This window comes from Cinclus cinclus, chromosome 3 (genome assembly GCF_963662255.1).
Source record: "Cinclus cinclus chromosome 3, bCinCin1.1, whole genome shotgun sequence".
Classification (NCBI taxonomy): Eukaryota; Metazoa; Chordata; class Aves; order Passeriformes; family Cinclidae; genus Cinclus; species Cinclus cinclus.
The window spans coordinates 24,468,532-24,491,844 of record NC_085048.1 but is presented as its reverse complement, the minus strand read 5'-3'; the positions used below and the strand labels follow the sequence as shown (position 1 = coordinate 24,491,844).

Sequence of the window (23,313 nt, the reverse complement as noted above, 5' to 3'; positions counted from 1 at the left end):
AGTTCCAAAAATACTGGCTTTTATTACTGGACTGCTCATAAGTGTAACATTTTAATAATATTTTTATCTTTCACTATTCTGTAATTTTTAGAAATATGAAATAATTTTGTAACGCAAATGTAGTCAACAGTAGAAAATGCTATAAAACCTACATGAAAGAGGACTGCTCTTAGAGACTCATTAATACCAGTTAGCACTGAGATATTCTATTTTATTGTGCTACCCCGTGTCTTTGTTAATATCATATCATAAGTCAAAAATATGCATTTGCAAATGTGTGTCCAGGCGTAAGAGATGGCAAAAATTATTTTACTGGAAAACTCTGGGGAAAGCAGCTCTTTTTTAGTCCATCTGCTAACTAAATGTCCAGCGTGCTTATCATGACTAGAACAGCTTTTCAGACCTATGGGGCTGCTGTATATATTGAGGAAAGTAATTACTGTGCTAAAGCTATGCATAGATTTCAACTAGACCATGGCCCAGGGAGCTTGTGTTGGAAATGTGCGGTGTTTTGTGGGAACAAATAGGATATGTTGGACTCTTGCCTCTGAATCCCGGTTTTGCAGTTCAGTATGTCAGAAGAAATGGTTGCTGAAATTACTTCTATTACAAACGTGACACATAGGCAAAGCTGTGCAGCCTGGGAAGATTAGGAGGTGAAGGTCCTTCTGTTCATCCACCTGTGACTTTCAGTATCCCATCTCCACTGAGGAGGAGATTTTGAACCTCAAAAAATGCTTTTGGAAACGTGGCTTGTCTGTAAAAATTAGCCTGCACTATGATTTAATTGCTTCTGAAATCCCACTGTCCATCACAGGTAAATCACAGTCAGTGGCACGGCACACTGTAATTATCTTCTTGTAAGTAACTGGAGCTTGTTCAATCTACTAATGTGAACATACTCCCACATAAATACATGAACAAGCAGCAAGATTCACAACCTTACAGTTAGACCCCCAAATGGGGATGTATTTCTGTTTGGATGATTTTAAACCCTGTCCTTGGTTGTTAGCATTTTATCTGATCTTCTGTTGCTACAGCAATCTTATGTCTTAATCCATGTCAGATCAATTGCTTTGATAAAGAGTGGAAAGCCAGCAGTCGTACGGAGACTAGATTTCCCATGCATTGCACCAGAATGGATTCTTGGGATCTGCCTGACCTTTTCCTACCATATTCCAGTTTTATTATGTTAGGAGAGAGTATTAATACCTTCCTACAGAATCTAATAAATAGAATTTAGGTGTTTTACATCACTTAAATGGAGTTACTCTTGACAGAAAAAAAATCTACATTTTCATTTCTTTTCATAACCATTAATTTTTCCTTGTTTTTTTAACATAAGCATGTCTTAATGACCTAAACATTTCAAATATATTTGATGGTGTCTAGGTTTTCCAGAAGGAGCTGGGAAAAAGAACAAGCAGTGTCCAGGCTCTGAAGCGCTCTGCAAGGGAGCTGATAGAAGGCAGTCGTGATGACTCTTCCTGGGTGAAAGTCCAAATGCAGGAGCTAAGCACTCGCTGGGAGACAGTTTGTGCCCTGTCAGTATCCAAGCAAACACGACTGGAACAGGCCCTTCGGCAGGTAGAGGAATAATAATGTTGTTACATGTACTGTATGAGAAGCAGTGAAAAAATATCTTGCAGTTTAGTTGCCAAAAATTTAATTTCATTTTCACTTGATGTCATTCACTCATTTCATTTGAAAATACTCATTTACTTGCTAATGCATTGCTTACCTTCTCTATCCTTTTACCACAGTGCATAAATAGTGCCTCTTAGCATTTATTATTCCTGTTATTATTAGTCTCTGCCACAAATGCAAAGCAAATGTTTCTAAGACCTTACCATCTAAGGAAATCACTGAAGTTACAGTCAAATATGAAGGATGATAAAGAACTATGCCCCATTCACAAGAAGCAGGAGGTTGAAATTATTATGCTTTTTGTGCCTTATTGTAAAGAAGTAAATTTGTGTATTGAAAAATTCTTTATGTTGGCACAATTGCATGGTTAGGTACTTCAGAGGAAAAACAGTTGTGCTGAGTGACCTAGGACAGTCTATGTATGTCTGCATTATCTGGTACCAATCCAAATAAATAGGTGTATCTCTAGTGTTTCCAAACCTGAGATAATATGGATGTACAGCTCTCTGAAGTTATACTGGCTTGGACTGATGTTAGGATGGGCCTCCTGCAGTAGCAATGTATCCACTATGTACAATATTTCTGCTCTCCTTTGCTCAGCAGACACAATCCTGAGCTTACCTCAAACACTTAATTGTGTCTGAATATGGCTGTACCCAAAAGTGAACCTTTCTTCTTTTCTCTAAACACAAAAGAGTCACTCTCCAACAGGCTGTCGATTCATTTTGCTTAACTGGTGCTTTGGGCTGTGCAGACAATAGTTCTCATCTCTCCAGCTGGTCCCTGAAAGCACCTCCTGAGTAATTTGTCAATGTAAAAAGGCATGACGTTCTCAACTGAGCTGCAAATATACTATAAATCAGATGGCTGAAAGCCTGAACAGCTTTTAGGCTTCCTATAATTTTTTGGAAAGCATGAGCTGGTTTTGCAGTTATGAAAATGTAGTGCTGTGTATCATTGACATTTTAATGGAAAGATAATATGCTGGTACTGATGGATGAATAATTATTCCAAATGTGGGCTCAGTCTTCCTGTGTAAGCTGCAGTGTGTCTGTCAGGTCACCTCATGAGTGACCATGACTTCTTGTATCTTAACAGGCAGAAGAATTCCACTCAGTTGTCCATGTTCTTTTGGAATGGTTGGCAGAGGCAGAGCAGACTCTTCGTTTCCACGGCATCCTTCCAGATGATGAAGAGGCCTTGCGAACACTGATAGAGCAGCACAGGGTAAGCAAGAAAATGAAGAGGATCCTCTTTGTTCTAATTGTTCTGATAGGTGGTAAAATAGAGGAAAGGAGACTGAGTCTATCCAATACCCAGTGTTTGGGCAATTCTTTCTGTAGAAAAGCTAAAAATTTAATGTAGTTAAGAGTTCGATGTCCAGACTGGTATTGGGCTGTTGTTTGAGTCATCTTTTATTAAAGATAAAATGGGCCTTTTTAAAGTTGCTGTGAACATTTAGAGACAGATGAAAACCCCTCAGTGGGGTATACCCTGCCAGTAATTACCACACAGACTGCTACAGTGGCATAACTGTGTCTGTCTCCTTTAGCACCATTGACATGAATTTTTCTTGCACGGTCATTTGTAAATGTCAGCAGAATGAGGTTACCATCCATGAACCTTTTGTCATGGTGAAACAGCGTGCTGTCATGCTTAACATGCATTGGCTAGTGTCATATTGCAGTGGCATAGCTACTGCAGGTAGTAAATTACTGTGCAGTAATGAAATGGGAAATTGGCAAGTAAGGATCATAAAGGTCAAATTTTCACTCTCCAAATAGGAAGCTACAAACATATACAGCTCAGCCTGCAAAAAATAGTATGGGATGTAGTGCCCACAGTGTTATAGAACAAACTGTAAGTCCTGGATATGTTCATCATTGCTCTGAAAGAAGTTAAAGCAAAATTTATGAAATGGAGATTGGAAAAGCATCCTATTTAACTTGAGTTTGCTAATATTATGCAGAGGAGTACATGCAAGATAGGACTCTTAAATCGTTCTTAACTGAGGCATATTCAATGTACTTAAAATGCAATGTTTTGAAAAAGTTTTCAGTTTTAATTTAGGGTTCTGGAAACTGAGTGCTAGTCATAAGCTGGCAAATGTATGTATGCATCAAATGTGTGTATACATCAGCGTGTGCTGAAGCAGCAACCTCACAGTGTGTTGGCTAATGTGGGCAGCAGCAACCTAATGTCTTTGTTCAATGAAATGTCTTTTAGCTGCTTTTCTTCCACATGTACTTCACCAGCTCCCATTTATTTGATTTTTTAATCTTCTGACTACAGAGAAGAGAACTGGGTGAAATCTTAGGTCCACTGAAATGATTAGAAAATAGAATTTTAAATGTCTTCCTCCACAATGTAGATGGATGAGCAAAATATTTCTGTACTAAGTTCAAAATTTGTGCTGCAAAAGCTGGAGCATAACTTGGAATCTCAAAGCAGTTTGTCTCTGGGAAACCCTGTCCAGTTGGGAAGGATGACAGCTAGCACAACACAACCAATCTCAGTGTTAGATGGCTGTACTGTACTTATTTCTTTTAGTAGGCTTTAGAAGGTCTTCTCCCAACCACATTTTCATCTTAAAGGACAAACAATTGAAATAGAGGAATTGTCAAGCTTAGGAAGATTATAGCACTACAGTTTGACCACTCAGTCTTCCTCGAATAGGTCATCTCTCCTTTTAAGCTTAGAACATTAGCTTTCAGAAAGACAAAAGGAAAATAAGGGAAGAAGTAATATATATTATTTTTAAATACCATGTATATATTATAATGCTGCATGCTAGACTAAAAATGTATGACTGAAATTATTACATAAATATGAAGTGTATCATCCTTTTGTTATAGTGGTTTTTGTAAAATACTTTTACTGCATTTGTATTCAACTACATGTAGAAATGTGATTTTGAATTGTCTAGGATCTGACTTTGCTCATCTTCAATTTCATCCTTAATTCAAAATAAATGGATTTATGGCCAGAGAGAGAAAGAGATAAAATTTCAGAGACATGGTTCCATTTTGTAGCCTTATTAAAGATGTTAAAGTATATAAAAAATTTCCACTAAGCACTTAGCTATATTAGCAGTTCCAGTTAAGGATGCTCACAGAGACACACAGAGTTGCACAATATTTAGGCAGAAAAGTAAAACCATTGTAGTAGTAATGATTAACCAAAAATAAAAAGGAAAGGGGAAAAGAAAAAAAAATTAGAAAGAGAGAAATGAAAGCTATAGAAAGGATGGGAAAAGCCCTCCTTTCTGTTGCTTTTTATTACTGTTGTTTCTCCCCCACATCCATTTCTGGTCCTGCTATCATAGGAATACCAATAACTATGAGCTTGGATGCTAAAGCTGTAAACATCCTTTTGCTTTTACGAGATTTTTCCCACATGCTGTGCCTCTCGCCTTCGGCTGCCGAGTTGTCACATTTGTGTTAGTTTAGTACAGCTGCTCCTGAGCTCTGTCATCTTGTCTGAGCATGCAATTACAGTTGGACATTTCCAGCCGATGGTAGGAGCTTGATAGTTTATTATGAAGAGTTACTGTAGCTGACAAACCAAGTCATTGAAATGTTGCCCATAGTGATTCTAACCATCATAGAGCTGCTTTAAAGCACTTCTAAATGCTGTGACTTTTCCTTTTTTTTTTTTTTTTTTTTTTTAATATATTAAGGCCACGCATCTTAAAAGGATTTAGTATGTGGTGGGCTTTTGGGGGGCGGCTTTTAAGTTGGGATAAGGTATTAGAGCTTTGTTTAGTATTTTATGTGGAATAGGCTTTTTAAACAGTTTGAGCTTTTCTCATACAAGTGAAATTTGCCTCTTTCAGGTTGAATCTGCTTGAGCAGTCAACATGCTCACGACCTTCCAGATTATGTAATCAGATTCCTCTTGCAAATTTTCAGCATCTAATTCAAATTATATTTTATTTATAATATTATTATATTATATTACCTCTGTTTTAGGAATTTATGAAGAAACTGGAAGAGAAGAAGGCAGAACTGAATAAAGCAACAGATATGGGAGAAGCTATTCTGGCTATCTGCCACCCAGACTCCATCACCACCATTAAGCACTGGATAACAATCATCAGAGCCAGGTTTGAAGAGGTCAGTATATGTTGAACCATCTTCATTGCAGCAGTCCATCTTCAATTAGAACATAGCTGACAACTAACATGGTAGTTACACTGTGAGGAAATGATCCAGCTGTTGAGAACTAAACATTTAAAATACCCGTGGTGATGGATGTGAATAGGGTGCTTCCCTAGGCTTTCTTACAAGACATACAGGGCTTTAAGAGCTAAAGCAGATGGTCAAGCTTCTTTGTTTGTATGTATTAAAGGAAATACTGTCTGACACTTCCCAAGTGAGGAAAACCAATAGTTTCTAGGGGGAAATTGAAAAGTTACAAAGGAGAGAAAACACAGGGCAAATGTGAAAGATTTTCTGATTACATTAGAGAGGATTTCAGTCCAACATATTTTTAATCTAGAAGATATCTAAATTATTTAAGTGGCTACAGGTAGGTTGTTAAGGTGGTATTTTCTGTTTTATATTAAGCTTAAAGAAAAACAAAATACTTGAGATAGCAAAAGGTGGCTTCAGGAGTACCCAGGAAGAAAACTGATACCAAATCCTGTGTGATTCACTAACATACACGTATAGTTAAAATTCTTCATATGTTGCCTGAATATGCTAGTTACTGTGTTTAGCAGCACCTAATCCTGAATATCTTTGGAAGAAATGTGTTGGACTAGGCATTCTAGTTACCTAGCTACTGTTAGTGAGCAGCCACTACATGTAACACCTTTGATATTCAAACATCAGTAGGGCTAAGAAGTAGCTCTGGGTTTACAGTTAGCAGAACAGTTTTAAATACATTGTGAAGAGTTTCAGATGTGCACATACTCACGTATTGGTTCCTTTGTCAAGGTCTTAGCATGGGCTAAACAGCATCAACAGAGACTGGCAGGAGCTCTGGCTGGGCTTATTGCTAACCAGGAGCTGCTGGAAGCCTTGCTGTCCTGGTTGCAGTGGGCAGAGACTACACTAACTGAAAAAGATAAAGAGGTCATCCCGCAGGAGATTGAGGAAGTTAAAGCACTTATAGCTGAACATCAGGTAAGGATTATCAAGTGGCATGTGTCACTCACATGGGGCTCACATCTCAGCTAGGCTGCACAATCATGTGCCAATCTCCTTTGCCTATTTTTTCTTATAATAATTGAGTACTTTGAATTCAAGAATTGAATTGAAGTAAGGATAATACTAGGAATAAAAGAAAACCCATATGAAATGTATGATAGTGCTGCCACCTTAGATCTAGTGCTGCAATGTGGCTGTACTGATTAACTATCAAAACTAGGTTTATTAAGTGCCAGAGAGAGCTGCTGTTGTAGGGAATGCTCCTAGACTTACCCCAGCTTACACACCAGAGCTGCCTCACTTCTGTGAAGTGCAGTCTGAACAGCAGAATCTTGGAGGCAAAATTCTGTTCTATATCACTTCACCATTTAGAGTTAATACAGGAATTTGACAGATTGGTTTTTAGATTTAGCCTTCTTTTAACAGCCAGACCATACTGATCTTAAAAGCTTATACTGCTGATTTTTCTTATCTACAAAACATTTATCTATGTCTATAATGTGAGGCTGGCATTGTAAGTGTCTTTCTGTGCATTTCTTTTTAACTTTGGTGTTTTGCTATTGTGTATGTTTTTCATTCCTCTGGTTACTTTTGTGTATTGCTAGTTAAGATCCCCTCTATCTGATTGCAGACATTCATGGAAGAAATGACCAGAAAACAGCCTGATGTGGATAAAATTACAAAGACCTATAAAAGGAAAGCACTTGAACCCTCTCCAGTACAATCTCATATTCCTGTCCTTGATAAAGGGAGAGCAGGAAGTAAGTAACAGCGTATTTTGGGGTGTGTCACACATACCATGTCTCTATCTATAAAGTTTGCAAATTGCTAATAATCTAATAGGTTTGATTAACTTCTGGTGAAAGAGGGTAAAATTCTCTTGCCCGCTTTCCTAATTATCTCTCATTTTATAAATTGTGAGGAAATATCTCAGAGCAGACATTTTTTACATTTTGTCCTCATCTTCATGAATAGCTATTTTTAAAGTGTGCAGCCTTTCCTGTGCTCTTAAACTTCCAAGAGCAAGTACATGCTGAGTCTTTGCAAATCTTCCATTATCTGAAAGTGCAGACAACTTCACAGAGAGATACAGAGACAAAATTCTGCTCTTACTGTCTATAAAATTATATTAATCCAGTTAGAAGTTTATTCAGTGAAGTTGAATGGAAAGTGAATCATCAAGTGAGGAAATTGCTTTTTGTATTTTTAGATATACTTACCCATTGTATTTTATACTTACCCATACATGGAACCTGCTTCTAAAATGAGGTTGTTTACTTGGCAACTCTGAGAGATTTACAAAGATTTAATTTAAACTGTGCAGCTTGACTAGAGGAGCCCTCACCAGCTGCTTCTGGCTAGATAAAAGGGGCTGCAACCACCATTGGGTTGTTCCTCAGAAACAGTAAAAAAAAGGAAAAAAATCCCACTATATGGAATCATCTTGGGGTATGATGTCCTTATTTGGGTCAGGAAGGAATAATTTTAGGAAGGTCAAGTGCATTTCATGTGAGCGTTTGTTTTGTTTGGACTGGGTGAGCCCCATGCATTTTATCATGTTTTAACAGGAAAGCGTTCCCCAACACCAGGCATTTATCCGTCAGCAGCCCAGGCACAAATTGAAACCAAGAATCCACGGGTAAACCTTTTAGTCAGCAAATGGCAGCAAGTTTGGCTTCTGGCCTTGGAAAGAAGGAGAAAACTTAATGATGCTTTGGACAGACTTGAAGAGGTCAGAAAAGCACTGTACAGAATATACATACTTTTTGCATAATTTTCTTTACCCTGGATTAAATTCCAATACTGGGAACAACTTCCATATTTGTTGTATTATGTTGTATGACACAGCTAGCTGAAAACACTGCGATACACATGCTTTAATGTGCTTTAAAAGCTGTCATCATCATTTTAAATGAGGAGAGTTGGGATATTTAAAATGCTTGCATAGGTCCTCAAAGAATCAATTATTCAACAAAATGCAGATGGTATCTATTGCATTGATGTTCTAGATTGATGGAGTTCAGCTGAAAAAAGTTCTTTCTGTTTTTTGTTAAGCTGAGAGAATTTGCCAACTTTGATTTTGATGTTTGGAGGAAAAAATACATGCGATGGATGAATCATAAGAAGTCTCGCGTGATGGATTTCTTTAGGAGGATTGATAAAGATCAGGATGGAAAGATTACAAGACAGGAATTTATTGATGGAATTCTTTCTTCAAGTAAGTTTTAAAATTAACTTAATGTTGAACTTGGAACAAACATTCATGAAGTCTTAATATCTAGGTAGTGTGACCAATGCATTTATTGTGTTGGAAGGTCACAGATTTCCTTTTTGACTTTATAAATTATTACTACCTTATAACTATTTTACTTGAAAATATTCATGGATTCTAGAAACTCTTTCTAGTTATTTTACATTGTGAATCAGGTTACAAATGTCACATTTATATTATTTTCTAATTAGTAGTTTGCCGGTTTACTGAACTCAGATTGTCATTCCTATAGTGCACTCGTTACTTCAACGATTACTTTTTGATTGATTACTCATAATAGTAAAAAGTACCTTATGTAACCTGTAGATGGTTTTCAAAATCAGTTCATAGGATCATATGATTTTAACTAAAGAACTTACATGGAATAGTTTCAATTATAGAAGGAAACCAGTGTTTTCATGAGGCATGACAATATGCATATACCTATATAATAAGGCTTAAAATTCCAAGCAATCAAACTAGTAAGGAATTTTCCTAGCTTTCCTGGCAGGTCAGTATTCCTTGGGTATGGTGGTAATGTAAGTCTTCCACATCATATATGTGATCATATTCCTTTTAGCAACAGACTCTTAACAGATAAGGACCCGATACTTAAATAATCCTTTATCTTCACCTCATGGAGACTTTTGCTTTGAGCAGTAATGATTCGTTCAGAATTGGGCTGCTTCTAGCATTTCATTTTAGTATTACTCAGTAGGAAAATGCTGTACTCTGTATATTTTCCCCTGCTTTAGGAAATGCAGTAAAATATCACTATAGGGGAATATTGCTGTTTTGCTTGAATTAATAAAAAATCCATGAAAAAATCCTAATACCACCAAGAGGTTAAATAGTTTACCCTTTTAACTCAGTTGGTATCAATTTATTATGAGCACCAAACACTCGTGATATAATCCCTGTTCATCACCTTGACATTTTCTTTGACCATTTCATTAAGAATCTCTGTGTGGGTTAATACTGTGCTGCTGGGAACTTGATCTCAAGAAGGACTTAATGAAACACCATACATGGATCTGCATTGAGAAGCCTTTGCTTTCCAGATTTAACCAGCATGGAAATGCTTGCTTGATCTTTCCTCACTAACTTTTTATCTTGGTAATTTCTGGTATTTTATGCACTTTCAACATCCCCCCCCAACCCCCCAATATATTTTTCAGTTTAATCTGTGCCCTTGCTTTTTCTCTGTCTTCAAGCCACACTATGGTGCTCATTTTAATCCAATACCTGGGTAACACTGGAGATTCAAGTTGGGTTTTTTTCAGAAATAAAAAAAAAAACTTCACTTGTTTGACTGTAATTTTTTTTTTTTTGATAAGCACTATCTGTCACCAAATGCCTGATCACCTTCTAACATTTATGATAAAGGGTCTCACAGTAATGGGAATGAAAAGCAGAAAAATTTGTGTTGTTGTCTTTGTCCTGCAGAGTTCCCTACAAGCCGTCTTGAAATGAGTGCTGTTGCAGATATTTTTGATAGAGATGGTGATGGATATATTGACTACTATGAATTTGTAGCAGCTCTTCATCCAAACAAGGATGCATACAAGCCTCTCACAGATGCTGACAAAATTGAAGATGAGGTATGTTCTCTGCTTTCTTAGGTTGTATTCTGTTCTACTGGAGTCCCTTTATTTTCACTCCTATTTAATTTGAAGTTTACTAGGTACACAAATCTTTAGAAATGTGGTATTTAAAGTAATTATCCTGTTGTGGTTTTATGCAGGTTACAAGGCAGGTAGCGAAATGTAAATGTGCGAAACGGTTTCAAGTGGAACAGATTGGGGATAACAAGTACAGGGTAAGTCTTTTAAGGACCTCAGTTCTTTCAGCTTTCTTCATTCACATGGTTTACACAAGGAATTAGGCTATATGAATTCACAAGAATCTCGTATGACAATTATACATTTTTGTTTAAGATTGTCTAATTTTCTTTTCTTGTTAGAACATATAGACTACAAGTATTGCTAATAAAATTGCTCATGCTTGTATTTATTTTCATTTAAACTATTGAAGCTGTTTTCAGTCATAGGAATTTTTAAGAGGTAACTGCAGACACTGTACCCATGCATCGATATGTACAATATATCTTCAAAAGCTGGTCTTTCTGCCTGGATACCTTAAGTGTTTAAACTGTAGCTGATTTTCTATTAATTTCATAAAAACAGTGACTCATATTTTCTTGTGGTATTGTGTTGTATTTCAAAAATATTTTACCGAAGTGTAGTCAATCATTTTTGCACTCTTTTGTCATTTTATTGAAACATGCACACTTCTGAAGTATAAGCAAAGTGTTAGATACCCGTGGAATTATTTTAGATCACAGAAAAATAAACATCACACAGTAGAGAAAGATCTGCTACCCCTGGATTCAATAACCAGAACAATCTGAGGTCAAATACGCCATATTTGGCTAAGAGAGATTAATAAGTGCTTGTAGATTTTAAAAGACCACAGAAACAGCAATGGGAAGGAAATGAAGGCCTTGAATATTTTCCAATATTCAGTCTCTGGATGGCTAGCTACCTGCTCATCTCTCAAGTAGATACTTTATTTAGAATGTCTAATATCTTAGTTTGCATGTGTTCTAGGTCATGTAGAGAATTTCCTGTAAACTAATCGTGTCTTTCTTGCATTTTTCATTTCTTATCAGTTCTTCCTGGGAAATCAGGTATAAACCAGTGGAATGTGTTATGAAGTTTCTTTTTTTTTGTGGTTTTCTTTTTTTTTTTTTTCTGTTTTTTGTTTTGTTTTCTATCCCTAACGCATACTGATTTAAGCTTGCAATGGTCAGTCTTCTTGCCATCCTTTAATTTTCAGCTAATTCATTGCTGGTCAGCTGTGGTATTTCTTTAAATGCTATGGAGCATTCCTTGTCTTAGGATCCCTTGTCTACAATCCCTCACCTGCTTTCTTTGGTCATTTTCCTCATGAAGGAGATTACTTTCAAAGGAACCAGATAATGGTCAGCAGCAATTCCCATAGCAAAAAAATCTTGAGTGTTTAAACTGAAATTGTAGAGATTATGATTATCTATCAGTTTTATAGTTGAATCTTTCAAAATTCTGTAATGTCTTTTTTAGCCTATTTGATTAAAGGCTAATCATGGCAAACAGATCACAGTGTCCTATCACTTATTTATTGCTAATTGCACAAAAAATACTTTCATCTTTGCAAAAAAAAGGAGCAGTCTCTACACAATCAATCAGACTGATTAAGAACCTAGATATAGTTATTATTTTATGTACTAACACAGTGAATTTTTAAATACATATTTTGGAAACAGGCAAAATTGCTGTTCCCATTTAGACTAATCCCTCTCCCAAAGTGTTTTCAGGGAGCTGTGGCAAGTCTGTGGTGTATTGGAGCTGTGTTCAAGAATCGTTTTTGTCAGCTGGGTCACCAGTGAGTCCTCGTCAGGAGGAAACACTCCCCAGCACTTAAGCCTGTGCTACACACTGGTACACAGCTTCCTGAAGTGCTAAATCATATCTGCCCAGTAAGAATGGGAACACCTTATGCAAACCAGATATCAGATACTGTTAATCTTAGCCTTTTAAAAAGGCAGTAAGGGGTGTAATCCATTCTGGAAATGCTAGCGTCAACAGCAGTAGCCATTTTAAATCTCAAGATGTTGAAAATGAGGGTGCACTCTTGTTTACTAGCAGAGCCTGTTGAACTATAGAAGAAAGCATAGAGCAGTGAATAATCTTGCTATGTGCCTCAAGCAATATATCTAAGCAATAATTTAAAATATTTTCCACATATAGAACAAGTCTCTTTTTGAAAGAGCTGTTTGAAATTATGTTAATCCTCTTATCTGTCATCTGTACTCTCAGATCTGGGAAACATAGATTAAGAAACTCTTACTGATGCAGAACAGCACCTATGGGCTATTGTCAAGAACAGGCCTCTTTGTAGCTTAAACTCCTTTACAGTTTTACCTCTGGTTATTTGAAATGATGTTAAATTCTGTTTAAAGAAAGTTGGTATCCAGGCTATTTTAGGAAGGAAATCAGCCGAGTTACCATAAGAAGAAATGCAGTAATAGATAGATACATACTATTTTATTACTGTGCTACTTGACATCCCCACTTTCTGAATCAACCTCAGCTAGGTGGGCAATTTCCAAAGCACACTGTATTTGACCCTTGGTGTAGTTGCCTGGTGGGGTCTAACAGACTTACTAGTCTGCGATGGGGAAAAAAAATAAAGAAAAGAAGAAAGACACTATCTTCAGAATCACTGCAAAAAGATTTTGGTAGGAACAAGCCAATAAAAATAAACAGCATTAATTTGGGTGCCTTTTTAAAAAAAAAAAAAAAGCTTTGATCTACATATATAAAATGGTTTTTTGTTTGACATGTGTTGAATGCAGCATTAAAAAACTCTTACAAATAATGCTCATGTGAATGTTCTTACTTATAACAAATACAATTTATTATTGAATTAAGAAGCCAGCTCTGCTTTTGTTTGGTTCCTAAAAGTAATATTCCTTTAAACTTATTCTCTCTTCTTGGCTTGAGTAGTACCAAAGAACTAAAGTCATCTAACAAGTAGGGATCACGTTTGTTGTGTGGTTTGTTCAGTCCCCTCACTGGAGCAAGTAGGTACAGCTGAATTATAGCCAGCCTTCTCCAGGGGTCAGAGATTGTCCCAGATAGGGGCATTCAACTCCCATTGGTTTTAGTGTGAGTGCTCTGCATGCTTGTGTTGCACCAAGGTTGCACTGCACTTGGCCTGGTTATCTGGTATCAAAAATATTTTAGTAGTGCTGGCTCAAAAGTACTGAATTCTTCTGGTTAGTTTTCTTGAGATGGTGAGGTCCACATTTTGGTCATGCTTTCTTGGATCTGAACTTGAGTGAAGGTACTGCGTACAAGTTTTGTTACACAGGTTTCAAGAGCAAAATCTTCATTACGCCTGGCCATCAGCCCAAAGGAAGAATGGGCTCATGCAGGAGCTTAGCATGAAACAGATTGTTGTGCATCCCTGAATCATGAAGAGCCTTCATGTATAGACAGAGGAATGACAAACATAATGATAGTTTTTAATCATTCATTGCTTCTTTAATGTTCCCTAACCCACATGCACCTTGCTGTAGGTAAGCAGTGTCAGCACTGTAGTGTTGTACCTGAAAATATTCCCATAGATGGATCAAATGATAGAACTGTGCAACACTCATAACACATTGACTTTCCAGATTATACTGATTGTTTGAAGTGATGCTGCCTTCCTTTCAGCTGACAACATTAAAAATCAAGACTGTTTCAGAAGAGTGTTCGCTTAAGATTTTACCAGTGAAATAATGCAAATAGGTCTTCATTAATTTGCACAAAAGCAGGCCGTAACCAATTAAATAATGTACTACTAATTTTGCTTCTTTTATAACCTCAGACATTTGATAATCAAGCATAAAATTAAACCTGAGTTTCTTTCTTGCCATCCTGCCATCTTTTGATTAATGCAGTGCCATCTGATTTGAAATCTTAACAGCTTTAATAATCTGCATTAAAAAATTGATTTTCTTTTTTAGGTTTTACTAATAATTAAATATAAAAATAAACTTTTTTAAATGTCTGATTTTTTGAATCTGTCAGTACTGAACTGCATCTGAATGCCTGAGAACCTCAGACTGTCGTTTGATTTTTATTGCAGTTTGGTGACTCTCAACAACTGCGCCTTGTTCGTATCCTAAGAAGTACGGTCATGGTCCGTGTTGGAGGTGGCTGGATGGCACTTGATGAGTTCTTAGTGAAAAATGATCCTTGCCGTGGTATGTAACAGAACTGTTAAAGACTTGCAGCATATTATCTGGATGCAGTCACCATTCATTGTCTCAAGATGGAGATTGAGTTGTACAAAATGCCAGTTGTTGTAAACATCATCTCACTAAATGTCACGTTTTTGTGAACTTTGAATCACATGGTTGAGATCCTCTTCAGTTGCACTGACGTATGTCTGGAAAAACTGTGGTGTCTTCTGCACAGTTCCTTCAGTGTTATAGTGGTGTAAGTAAGAACTGAACTTAGCCCAGATAGACTTTATGGCATGTAAGTGGCTTGTATGACTTGGCAGAAGTAGCACACAGAAGTGTCCAGTAAAACCTTCTCAGCAACACAGTAAGTCAAAATAAGGCAATTGAATTGATGAATAACACCACCACTACCACAAAAACCTCTGGTCAGTGACTGTTCCCAGTCTTTCAGTCTCTACCTTTTTAACCTTGTCTTTTCCTTGGTATCTTCCCCAGAAGCACTCTGCAGAGCCCCAGGCCTTACAGAAAGCAAGTGGAAAATGTTCTGGTCCGGGAGATGTTGTGCTCCGGGGGGAGCAGGGAGTGCTCTTATCACTGAGCCCTCCAGGGCATTGCATCAGATGAGCTGTTTTCTCAGTACACTATAGACAATACTGAGGGCTGTAATAAGGAATTCCAATAAATTAATTGGATAATATTAAAGTACTGTATCTTTCAGCATCAGCCTAGAAACGAATTGTAACTGTCTGCCCATCAGTAGGCCTGTGAAAAATGTTTGGGGTAAAACAGAACTAACCAATTTAACCCTTCAGTGAAGCCAGATCTTCTGAGGCACATTTTATTTTCTACTACTCTGCACTTTTGAAGAATAGAAGTAGAAAGGAACAGAAGAAGGACCCATTTTCTTGGGTGTATATGAGCAGATGTCAACACAGTGGGTCTAAAGAATACCTGTAAGAATACTCTGTAAAATCAACATCACTGGACGTTGTGCGTTGGTACCTAATCTTTGCCTGGATGAGGTCAGTGGTGCAGGCTCATGCTTTTCCTAAACCACTTCACCAGCAAATTTGCATTTCCACCAAGTGCTCCTCGTGTATTCAGATGAATCATATTGCAAAGAACTGTTGCCATAAACAGCTTTAAAAGTACTGAACCTAGCCATATAAAATCACTTTAGCTTGTGTTACTTCTTTATGTCAGCAGATAAATACCGCTGCTACACAAATATACTTGCAACTGTAGCCGAGTCTGTCCAAACTCTATTTCCTTTTTGCCTAGGAGACCTTTGAGAATTCACCTCAGAGCTCTTAGGGACAGCTTTTGCTCAAGTCCTGTCTTTTGGCCTGATGCTCCAAGTCTTTTGCATATGCAGCTGCTGTACTTGATTTCTTCTCCTGCTAACGATTTTCTTTAATGTGACCCATGTCCTGTGTCATTTTTTCTAGTTCATCATCACGGGAGTAAAATGTTACGTTCGGAATCAAACTCTTCAATTACCACTCAGCCTACTATAGGTTGGCAAACCCCTCTCTTTGTCTCCTCCTCTTCTTCTCTCTCTTCATTTCCTTCCTGCTTTTTTAATATATATATACTTTTAAATATATGCTTCACCCATCATATTTAGCTTAACATGTTCCTACATGGGCTGATGCCTTGCAAGCTAATTTTTTTGACACGCTTGAAGAGTGTTTCTAAAACAATTGTCATTCACACCAACACAATTAAATGCTAACATGTGTTGCATTTATTCATGCAGAACATTCTCTCATATGTGTGCTTGTATGTGTGTGTGAGTGCTTAGCCGCCAATTACCTCATCCTAGTTTGGGTTTTATGTTCATCATTGCATGTTGCCAAACTACATAACTTCATAGTTTTGAATAAATATATTTGCTGCTTTCCTGTAATTTGTATTTCTTCTAGAACATCCAAGCAAGTATTATTTATTATGAATAGCTGTAGAGTTAGCAAAACTGCCCATCAGGTTGTGTCTATGTATTAATAGTTGATTGATTAACAGTGGTTTAGCACGTTGAGCATTCCATTATCACGCTGACTTCCTTTGACAGTGGTTCATGCCTGCTGGCATAAAGTATTAGAATAAGTGAATCCTGCACATAACTCTTCTGTGTCCAAAATAAATGCATTACACAATAATGCATTTTATTTATTGTTAAAATGTGTTGGAGTTGGCATGGCAAAAAGGGCAATAAACAGCCTTGTGACAGCTTTCATATCTGAGTCATTGAACACCTCTCTTTGCAGCTAAAGGGAGGACAAACGTGGAGCTGCGTGAAAAATTCATTTTGGCAGATGGTGCCAGTCAGAGCATGGCAGCTTTCCGACCAAGGGGCCGTAGATCAAGACCCTCTTCAAGAGGTGCTTCTCCCAACAGATCTACTTCTCTGTCAAGTCAAGCTGGCCAGGCAGCTGCCCCACAAGCTGTTACTACAAGTACACCGAAGGTAAGGAGAAATGTACAAAACTGCACTGGTTAACAAATGGGATATAGATTGAATTTTTGGGTTTTTCCTTGCTCCAGTCTCTAGCTGATGGAGAAAAAGTGTCTCCCTTTTATTTTGTAGTCTTGGGTGGATCTGAGAAGTGTTTTCAGTGTGCTTTCTCTACTCTTTGTTTGCAACATGGCAGTAGGAGAATTTCTGCATTTAAGGTGCCACGTGAACTAACCGGAAGTTTGGGAACTGCTCTGAAAGATCAACAAACATCTTCATTGCACTTGAAAAATAAATTCTATCATCTCTTCATTTTACAACATTTGTCATTACCTCTTTCTGCTTAGATTTTATTGCTACTGAGATTTTGAAAGCCCAGGTATACTTCTCCATGACGTTGTTTTCCTCTACTGTCCTTCATATTTTGATTTACCATTGTTTCATACAGACACCACATCATTTAACACGCAACTATGGTAAACCATGGTTGACAAACAGCAAAACATCAACTCCTTCTAAGCCACCAGAATCCTCAGACTACCAAGGGTCATCTGCAGAGGTACAGTAAGGACAGAAATTCTAGTCTAATGACTTTCACTAAAACTGTCACTTCACTAACAGCCACTAGAGTTTCAGTGCTTCTGAGCTTCAACATTCTGTGTATATTAATGCACTGTCTTTATTTTAGGCCTCTGTCAAATTATTTATTACTCTTTTCCTCCCCAAATTTGTTGGTTTTTTTTTTTTGTAATGTTCTGTTTTTCATGTTTTTCAATTTTAGGAAAATACGGCCTCAATGAGCTAATGGTTAAATCTCAAGTGGTTAATAAATCATAAAAAGTATGGAATGAAATGGTTCAGTAAATGTGGAAAAGTTCTTTAAAAATTAAAACATTCAATATACTTTGCAGGTTTCTTTCGTAAAAGTATTTGCTTTGAATTCATGAAGTACTACAATGTTTCTGAACTGCAGGCATGAGATTAATAAATTATGATCTCTGATGCAAAATCACTAAATAAAGAAATACCCAATCACTGAAGAAGATTGCACAGAAGTCTGGCAGTGGTACATAAATCTTTACAACTGAAAGTTTTGTTTAGGGGAGTAGTGACCAATCATGGCTCTAATGGGATAGCTATTTGATGACTTAACAGGAAACTAGCATGGCTTACATGGAAATTGCTAGTCTAGCAATTAGGACTGTGCTGGCAATTAGGCTGTATGACCAAAGTTTGAAGGGGCTTGGAGCCAAAGTGTTTGCTCTAATGTAATTACAGTCACTGAAAAGATTGCAGCTGGATCAGGCTGCACACTGATGTGTCATTTGTGGGAGTTACTCTTGCCCTGGCTTGGGTGGACTGCTTGGAGAGGAGAAGCTTGTGCTACCACCCCCTCTGTCATATCTGCTTTCCACAAATCTGCACTTTGATGCCTATTGCTGTTCATGTGACACCTTCTGGTGTGAAGCTTCCATAACCTTAGCATGGCTTTGCTCAAAGATGCACAACGAATTTCTTCCTCCCTCCTTCTGTGCGTGTTGTTGTGCACACTGCAGGTGTGTCTGTGGGTGCAGCACTGCAAGCACACAGGACTGTGGCTTAGAATGATTAAAAGCACAGAGTTCAGTCAGTTGTCAGTTTCTAATATATTCCTGTGTTTTCTTTAATCTCTTAGCTTGTAACTGCAGTGAAAGATTAATTGATGGTACATTAAAGGGTTCATAGACATGGAAAGGTGTTGTTTTCATTGAATTACAATGACAGGAAAGCAGCTGGCCTAATTTCATATGGGGGCACTGTATTTCTTATCTGGTCTTCCAACTGCCAGTAGTTTCAGTGAGTTTCTTTTATGTAAACCAGTGTGGTTTAAGATTATAAATGGAATGGTTAGGGTGGGGTAGGTTCAGGGAATTGCTAAAGCATTCTGCAGTATTTACCCCCGAAGAGAGAGGTTATTTGTTTTATATGTAAACTGCATTTGGGCTTAGGGCAAAACTGAAGAACAGGTTAGTTTTATTTTTTGCACTGGTGATTCTATCCCAATGCCTTGCCCAGTGTGCAGCAGTTTCAGTGGAGGTAATAGTATTCCCTTTCTCCTTACCCTCCCAAGCAGTCTCTGTATAGCAGAGATTCCCAGGGCATGGCTAGCTGTATGTCAGGTACTGTACTTGGCTTTAATGAGAGTTAAATATTGTGGCCTGCCCTGTCAGAGCCAGCAGATTGCTCTGTAGCATCTCAGCACTCTTTTGTTTAGAAGTGCCAGAAGTGGTATGAACTGGCAGCTGCCAGACAAGCTCCTGCCAGACCTCTGCTCTGTTCTTAGCTCAAGGCACCTTCCAACACACTTCTCTGGATCTTGGTTTTCAGTACCTAATTCTACCTACAATTGTATGGGGATCAAAGGCAGAGAATGCAGAATTCTGGGATCCAGGCCACTCCACAAACTGCATTCATCGCTGCACTGTTTGTTCTTATTTTTAATATTTATGTAGTGTTTTCGTGTTAATTACTGTGAATGCACCTCTTATTTAGTGAGTGGTACTCATTTTGAGATCTGATGATTCAGTTTTTATGGCTTTGAAAGAAATTTTCTTATTTAGGGCAGATTGTAAATCAAGACTCATTCCAGAAATTAGAAAGCACGCAGGGTAAGACTGTGTAGTAGAGACACTGTAAGGCACTGTATTGACAGCTGGAACTTTTAAAATTAGTTCTATGCCCTTTTTTCTTTGTTTTTTCTTGTTCTGGCTTGGGTTTTTTTCCTCCTAACAAAAGGTTTCTTAAATTTGCTGGCATTGTTTCAATTTTAAAAATATTTTCATCACCTATCATATTATCATCTCAGCCAGAATGGTGGAAAGTCAAGCTATGCTGACATAAAATCTCAATATGTACCATTAACTAATCTTACCTGCTTGACTAATTATAAGAAGGTAGCTTTTTTCTTTCTTCATATGCATTGAAATAGACACAAAGTTGCTAAACTTACGCAGAACTGGTTAAATGATTTTTTTTGTTCTTGTTGGTTTACATTTGGACTACTTCAAATGCAAACTGCTAAAGGAACATTCTAAACTTCACATGAATAATGTCCATAGTGGCTCAAACCAATATTTCAGATTCACAGTAAATATTTTATGACAATCATATTCTAAGCCATGTAGCCCCTAATGCTAGTTCTTATCTTCAGTTTTAAAAGATATTTTTGTTGTATTTTGGTTTGCATAGGGAACACCAATTCAAGGAAGTAAACTCAGGCTGCCAGGGTATCTATCAGGGAAGGGTTTCCACTCAGGAGAAGACAGTGGCATCCTGTCAACAGCAGCTACCAGAGTCAGAGCTCAGTTTGCAGGTGAGTGTCTTGACTTCAGAGATTGATCTACCACTTGCTTTGTTTTCCACCTGAATACTTGAGGTCACATTAGGGCTCAGGGAAGAGTCAGAAGAGTGGGAAGAAGTAAAAATCATATTGTCTGCCCATTGCTGGGGGTGCACATAATCAGGCCCTCCATTCACATGTTCAGCTCTGGATGTGCAAATTGAGGGCTGCAATCTTCTTGACAGTGGTACCTCCAACGTATCTGCCCAAGGAACTAGGGAAGAAGCATTTACTCAAAGGCTCCAGTTCTTTACAGTATTCAAGTTATTCTTAATTGTGGTGAAGCAAAGGAGTCACTTAGTCATGACCTGTCCATTTCTTTTGGAAGAACTGCAGGGAGCAGCTGTAGATTACCTTATTAATGAAATATCCCACAGAGACTTTTAAAGCAGTATACAAAAATAGAAAGCAGCGAAGCTGTGCTTTTCAACACAGTGTTCTTCATAAACACAGGGAACCAGATTTATGAAGATCAAAACCACTTAAAAAGTAATTGGAAAATTATTAAAAACCACATTAATTGTTTTCTGTTTAAGACTCCCTGTTGTGTTTTTTTTCTTCATGGTACATTGTCTGGGCAGGCTTTTACTTAGCAGGCTTGCTGAGAGCTCCTCTTCTCAGCCCTTTGTTGGGCAAGATATGTACTTTACCCTTGCTTAGTTGCAGCTTTCATCTATATGGATTTTAATTCATTTTTTTTAAAGAGGGGTAACACATTTAAGTATTGGGATGTTTATTTGCATCTCCAAGATGCCTATACTTGGAAATCATGAATGCGTGAAGAGACCAGATACAGATTTATTTTTTTTCCCAACCAATAGCTGAGAAAATGAGAAGGGAAAGAAAGGCTCTGGCTGTTGAGTGAAGGTGCAATGCATGTCTAGGAAGTCAAGAAAAGCTGCCAGGATAATGCGTTTTTAATGAAATGTGCTAGTGATGGATTAACTATGTGTCAGCATTTGATCTTGCATTTCCTTTTCTTTAGTGTGAGAGACAGCATCATTTAGCTTGCCTGGCAGAGGTCTAAAGTTTAGTTTGTGCAAAGAGGAATTCTTGGGGTTGCCAAAAACCTAGGAAAGACCTGCTCAGCTTTTCCATCCTTACCTTTAATCCTGATGGTTATCTTCTCTTTCTAGAGACCAGAAGAACTCCAAGCAGACCTGGTAGCCGAGCAGGAAGCAAGGCTGGCAGCAGGTCAAGCAGCCGCCGAGGCAGTGACGCGTCTGACTTTGACATTTCAGAAATCCAGTCTGTGTGCTCAGATATGTCAGAGACTGTTCCTGCTACAAGCAGGCCGACACCCCGAGCAGGTTCTCGGCCAGGATCCACCAAGCCTTCTAAAATTCCAACGCCCCAGAGAAGGCCACTAGCCAGCAAATCGGACAAGTCCTTGAAGAGATAATATGATTGGCTCCATAAAGGTCTTATCCTTTTGCATTAAATATTTAAGTTCATAAGATGTAAAATATTATGTAGAAATTACTGTGAAATATCGCAAGAGGTGGATTTTTAATTCTGCAGATGGCCTTATTTGTGTATTTGTCTTCTTATTTTATGTGTATAATTTTTGTCAGATTCTTTTTTGTTTTGCCATATCCTATGAGAAGAGGAAGAGTTCTAATGTAAACTAACCGTTGTACACAGTAACATGTAGAAAGTACACTAAAGATAATTGCCGAATGTACAGTGTACTGAATGTACAGTAAGTCTCTGCAACCTCAATGGAAAAGGCCTGTCACTATGTCATTAGTTAACAGTAAAGGATACCTCATGATTTTTCTTTAAAAAAGAAAAAGAGAATACTGAAAGCCAAAAGACACAATTACACATTTTGAGCTAACTAAACAAACACTAAACGATGTACATCAAAACTACTAAGGAATACAAACACACATTCACAGTACCCTTATTTATACAGCATCTCTCAGAGAACTCACAGAGTTAATTAAGCACTTGCCAGTAATATAATACTCCAATACCTTGCAGCATTTCTGTGCCATTGCTTTCAGTGAGGCCAGACACATTCTGGATATCTGAACTATTATTCTGTAAGAATATCAATATAAAGTGCATTCATGTAAATGTGAGGTTTTCTTTTGCTTGAGTGGATGGTAGCACTGTATCATTGAACTCATTTTGTATCAAAGCAATTTTGCTTGCAGAAAGCTCAGAAATAAACATGTCCTTTAACTTTATTTCTATTGTATTTCTTATTTCACAGGAAGGCAATTTTCTGTGTTATGTTTTAGAGCATATGCCATTTCAGGTGACCAATAATTACCATAGGCTTTAATGTTATTTCCCATTATCAGCTATCTGATTTTGGTTAGCTACTGTATTTGTTTAATAAAACACTAAATTGCACATATCAAAGCATATGAAATTATATGTAATTATTGTGTGTCGACAGTTATTTTCTCCATATTAAACTGTGTCATTTATATACCATGTATGAGAGGCATAGAGAGTAAATCAGTTGCTCTGTTAGTCAGTGAAAAATTCCAGACATCCATGGATTCATTGAAAGGATAGCTAATAGTTCAATTTCACTTGAAAGAAAGGTGCAGCTTCAAATGGGAGTGCTGTATCATGGCTGGGTAAGATGCTGTGGTAAGTAGTGACAGAATCTCTAGAACTTTCAAATTCCCTTTG

General features: G+C 37.5%; 1 protein-coding gene across 5 annotated transcripts in view; it reads left to right on the top strand.

Moving 5' to 3' along the window:
• The window catches only part of DST (dystonin), a 286,945-nt gene extending 264,882 nt beyond the window's left edge, over positions 1–22,063 (top strand). For 3 of the 5 annotated variants that reach the window (XM_062489748.1, XM_062489749.1, XM_062489752.1), the window contains 15 exons: positions 1,393–1,587; positions 2,746–2,874; positions 5,619–5,762; positions 6,588–6,776; positions 7,432–7,561; positions 8,369–8,532; positions 8,856–9,018; positions 10,498–10,652; positions 10,796–10,870; positions 11,723–11,740; positions 14,728–14,845; positions 17,095–17,294; positions 17,731–17,841; positions 20,511–20,634; positions 21,798–22,063. In XM_062489748.1, the coding sequence (XP_062345732.1) occupies positions 1,393–1,587; positions 2,746–2,874; positions 5,619–5,762; positions 6,588–6,776; positions 7,432–7,561; positions 8,369–8,532; positions 8,856–9,018; positions 10,498–10,652; positions 10,796–10,870; positions 11,723–11,740; positions 14,728–14,845; positions 17,095–17,294; positions 17,731–17,841; positions 20,511–20,634; positions 21,798–22,063 (2,181 nt within the window). Of the gene's footprint in view, positions 1–1,392; positions 1,588–2,745; positions 2,875–5,618; positions 5,763–6,587; positions 6,777–7,431; positions 7,562–8,368; positions 8,533–8,855; positions 9,019–10,497; positions 10,653–10,795; positions 10,871–11,722; positions 11,741–14,727; positions 14,846–16,275; positions 16,345–17,094; positions 17,295–17,730; positions 17,842–20,510; positions 20,635–21,797 lie in introns of all 5 variants that reach the window. The other 2 variants (XM_062489751.1, XM_062489750.1) reach the window with 2 other exon arrangements.
• The last annotated feature ends 1,250 nt before the right edge of the window (positions 22,064–23,313 follow it).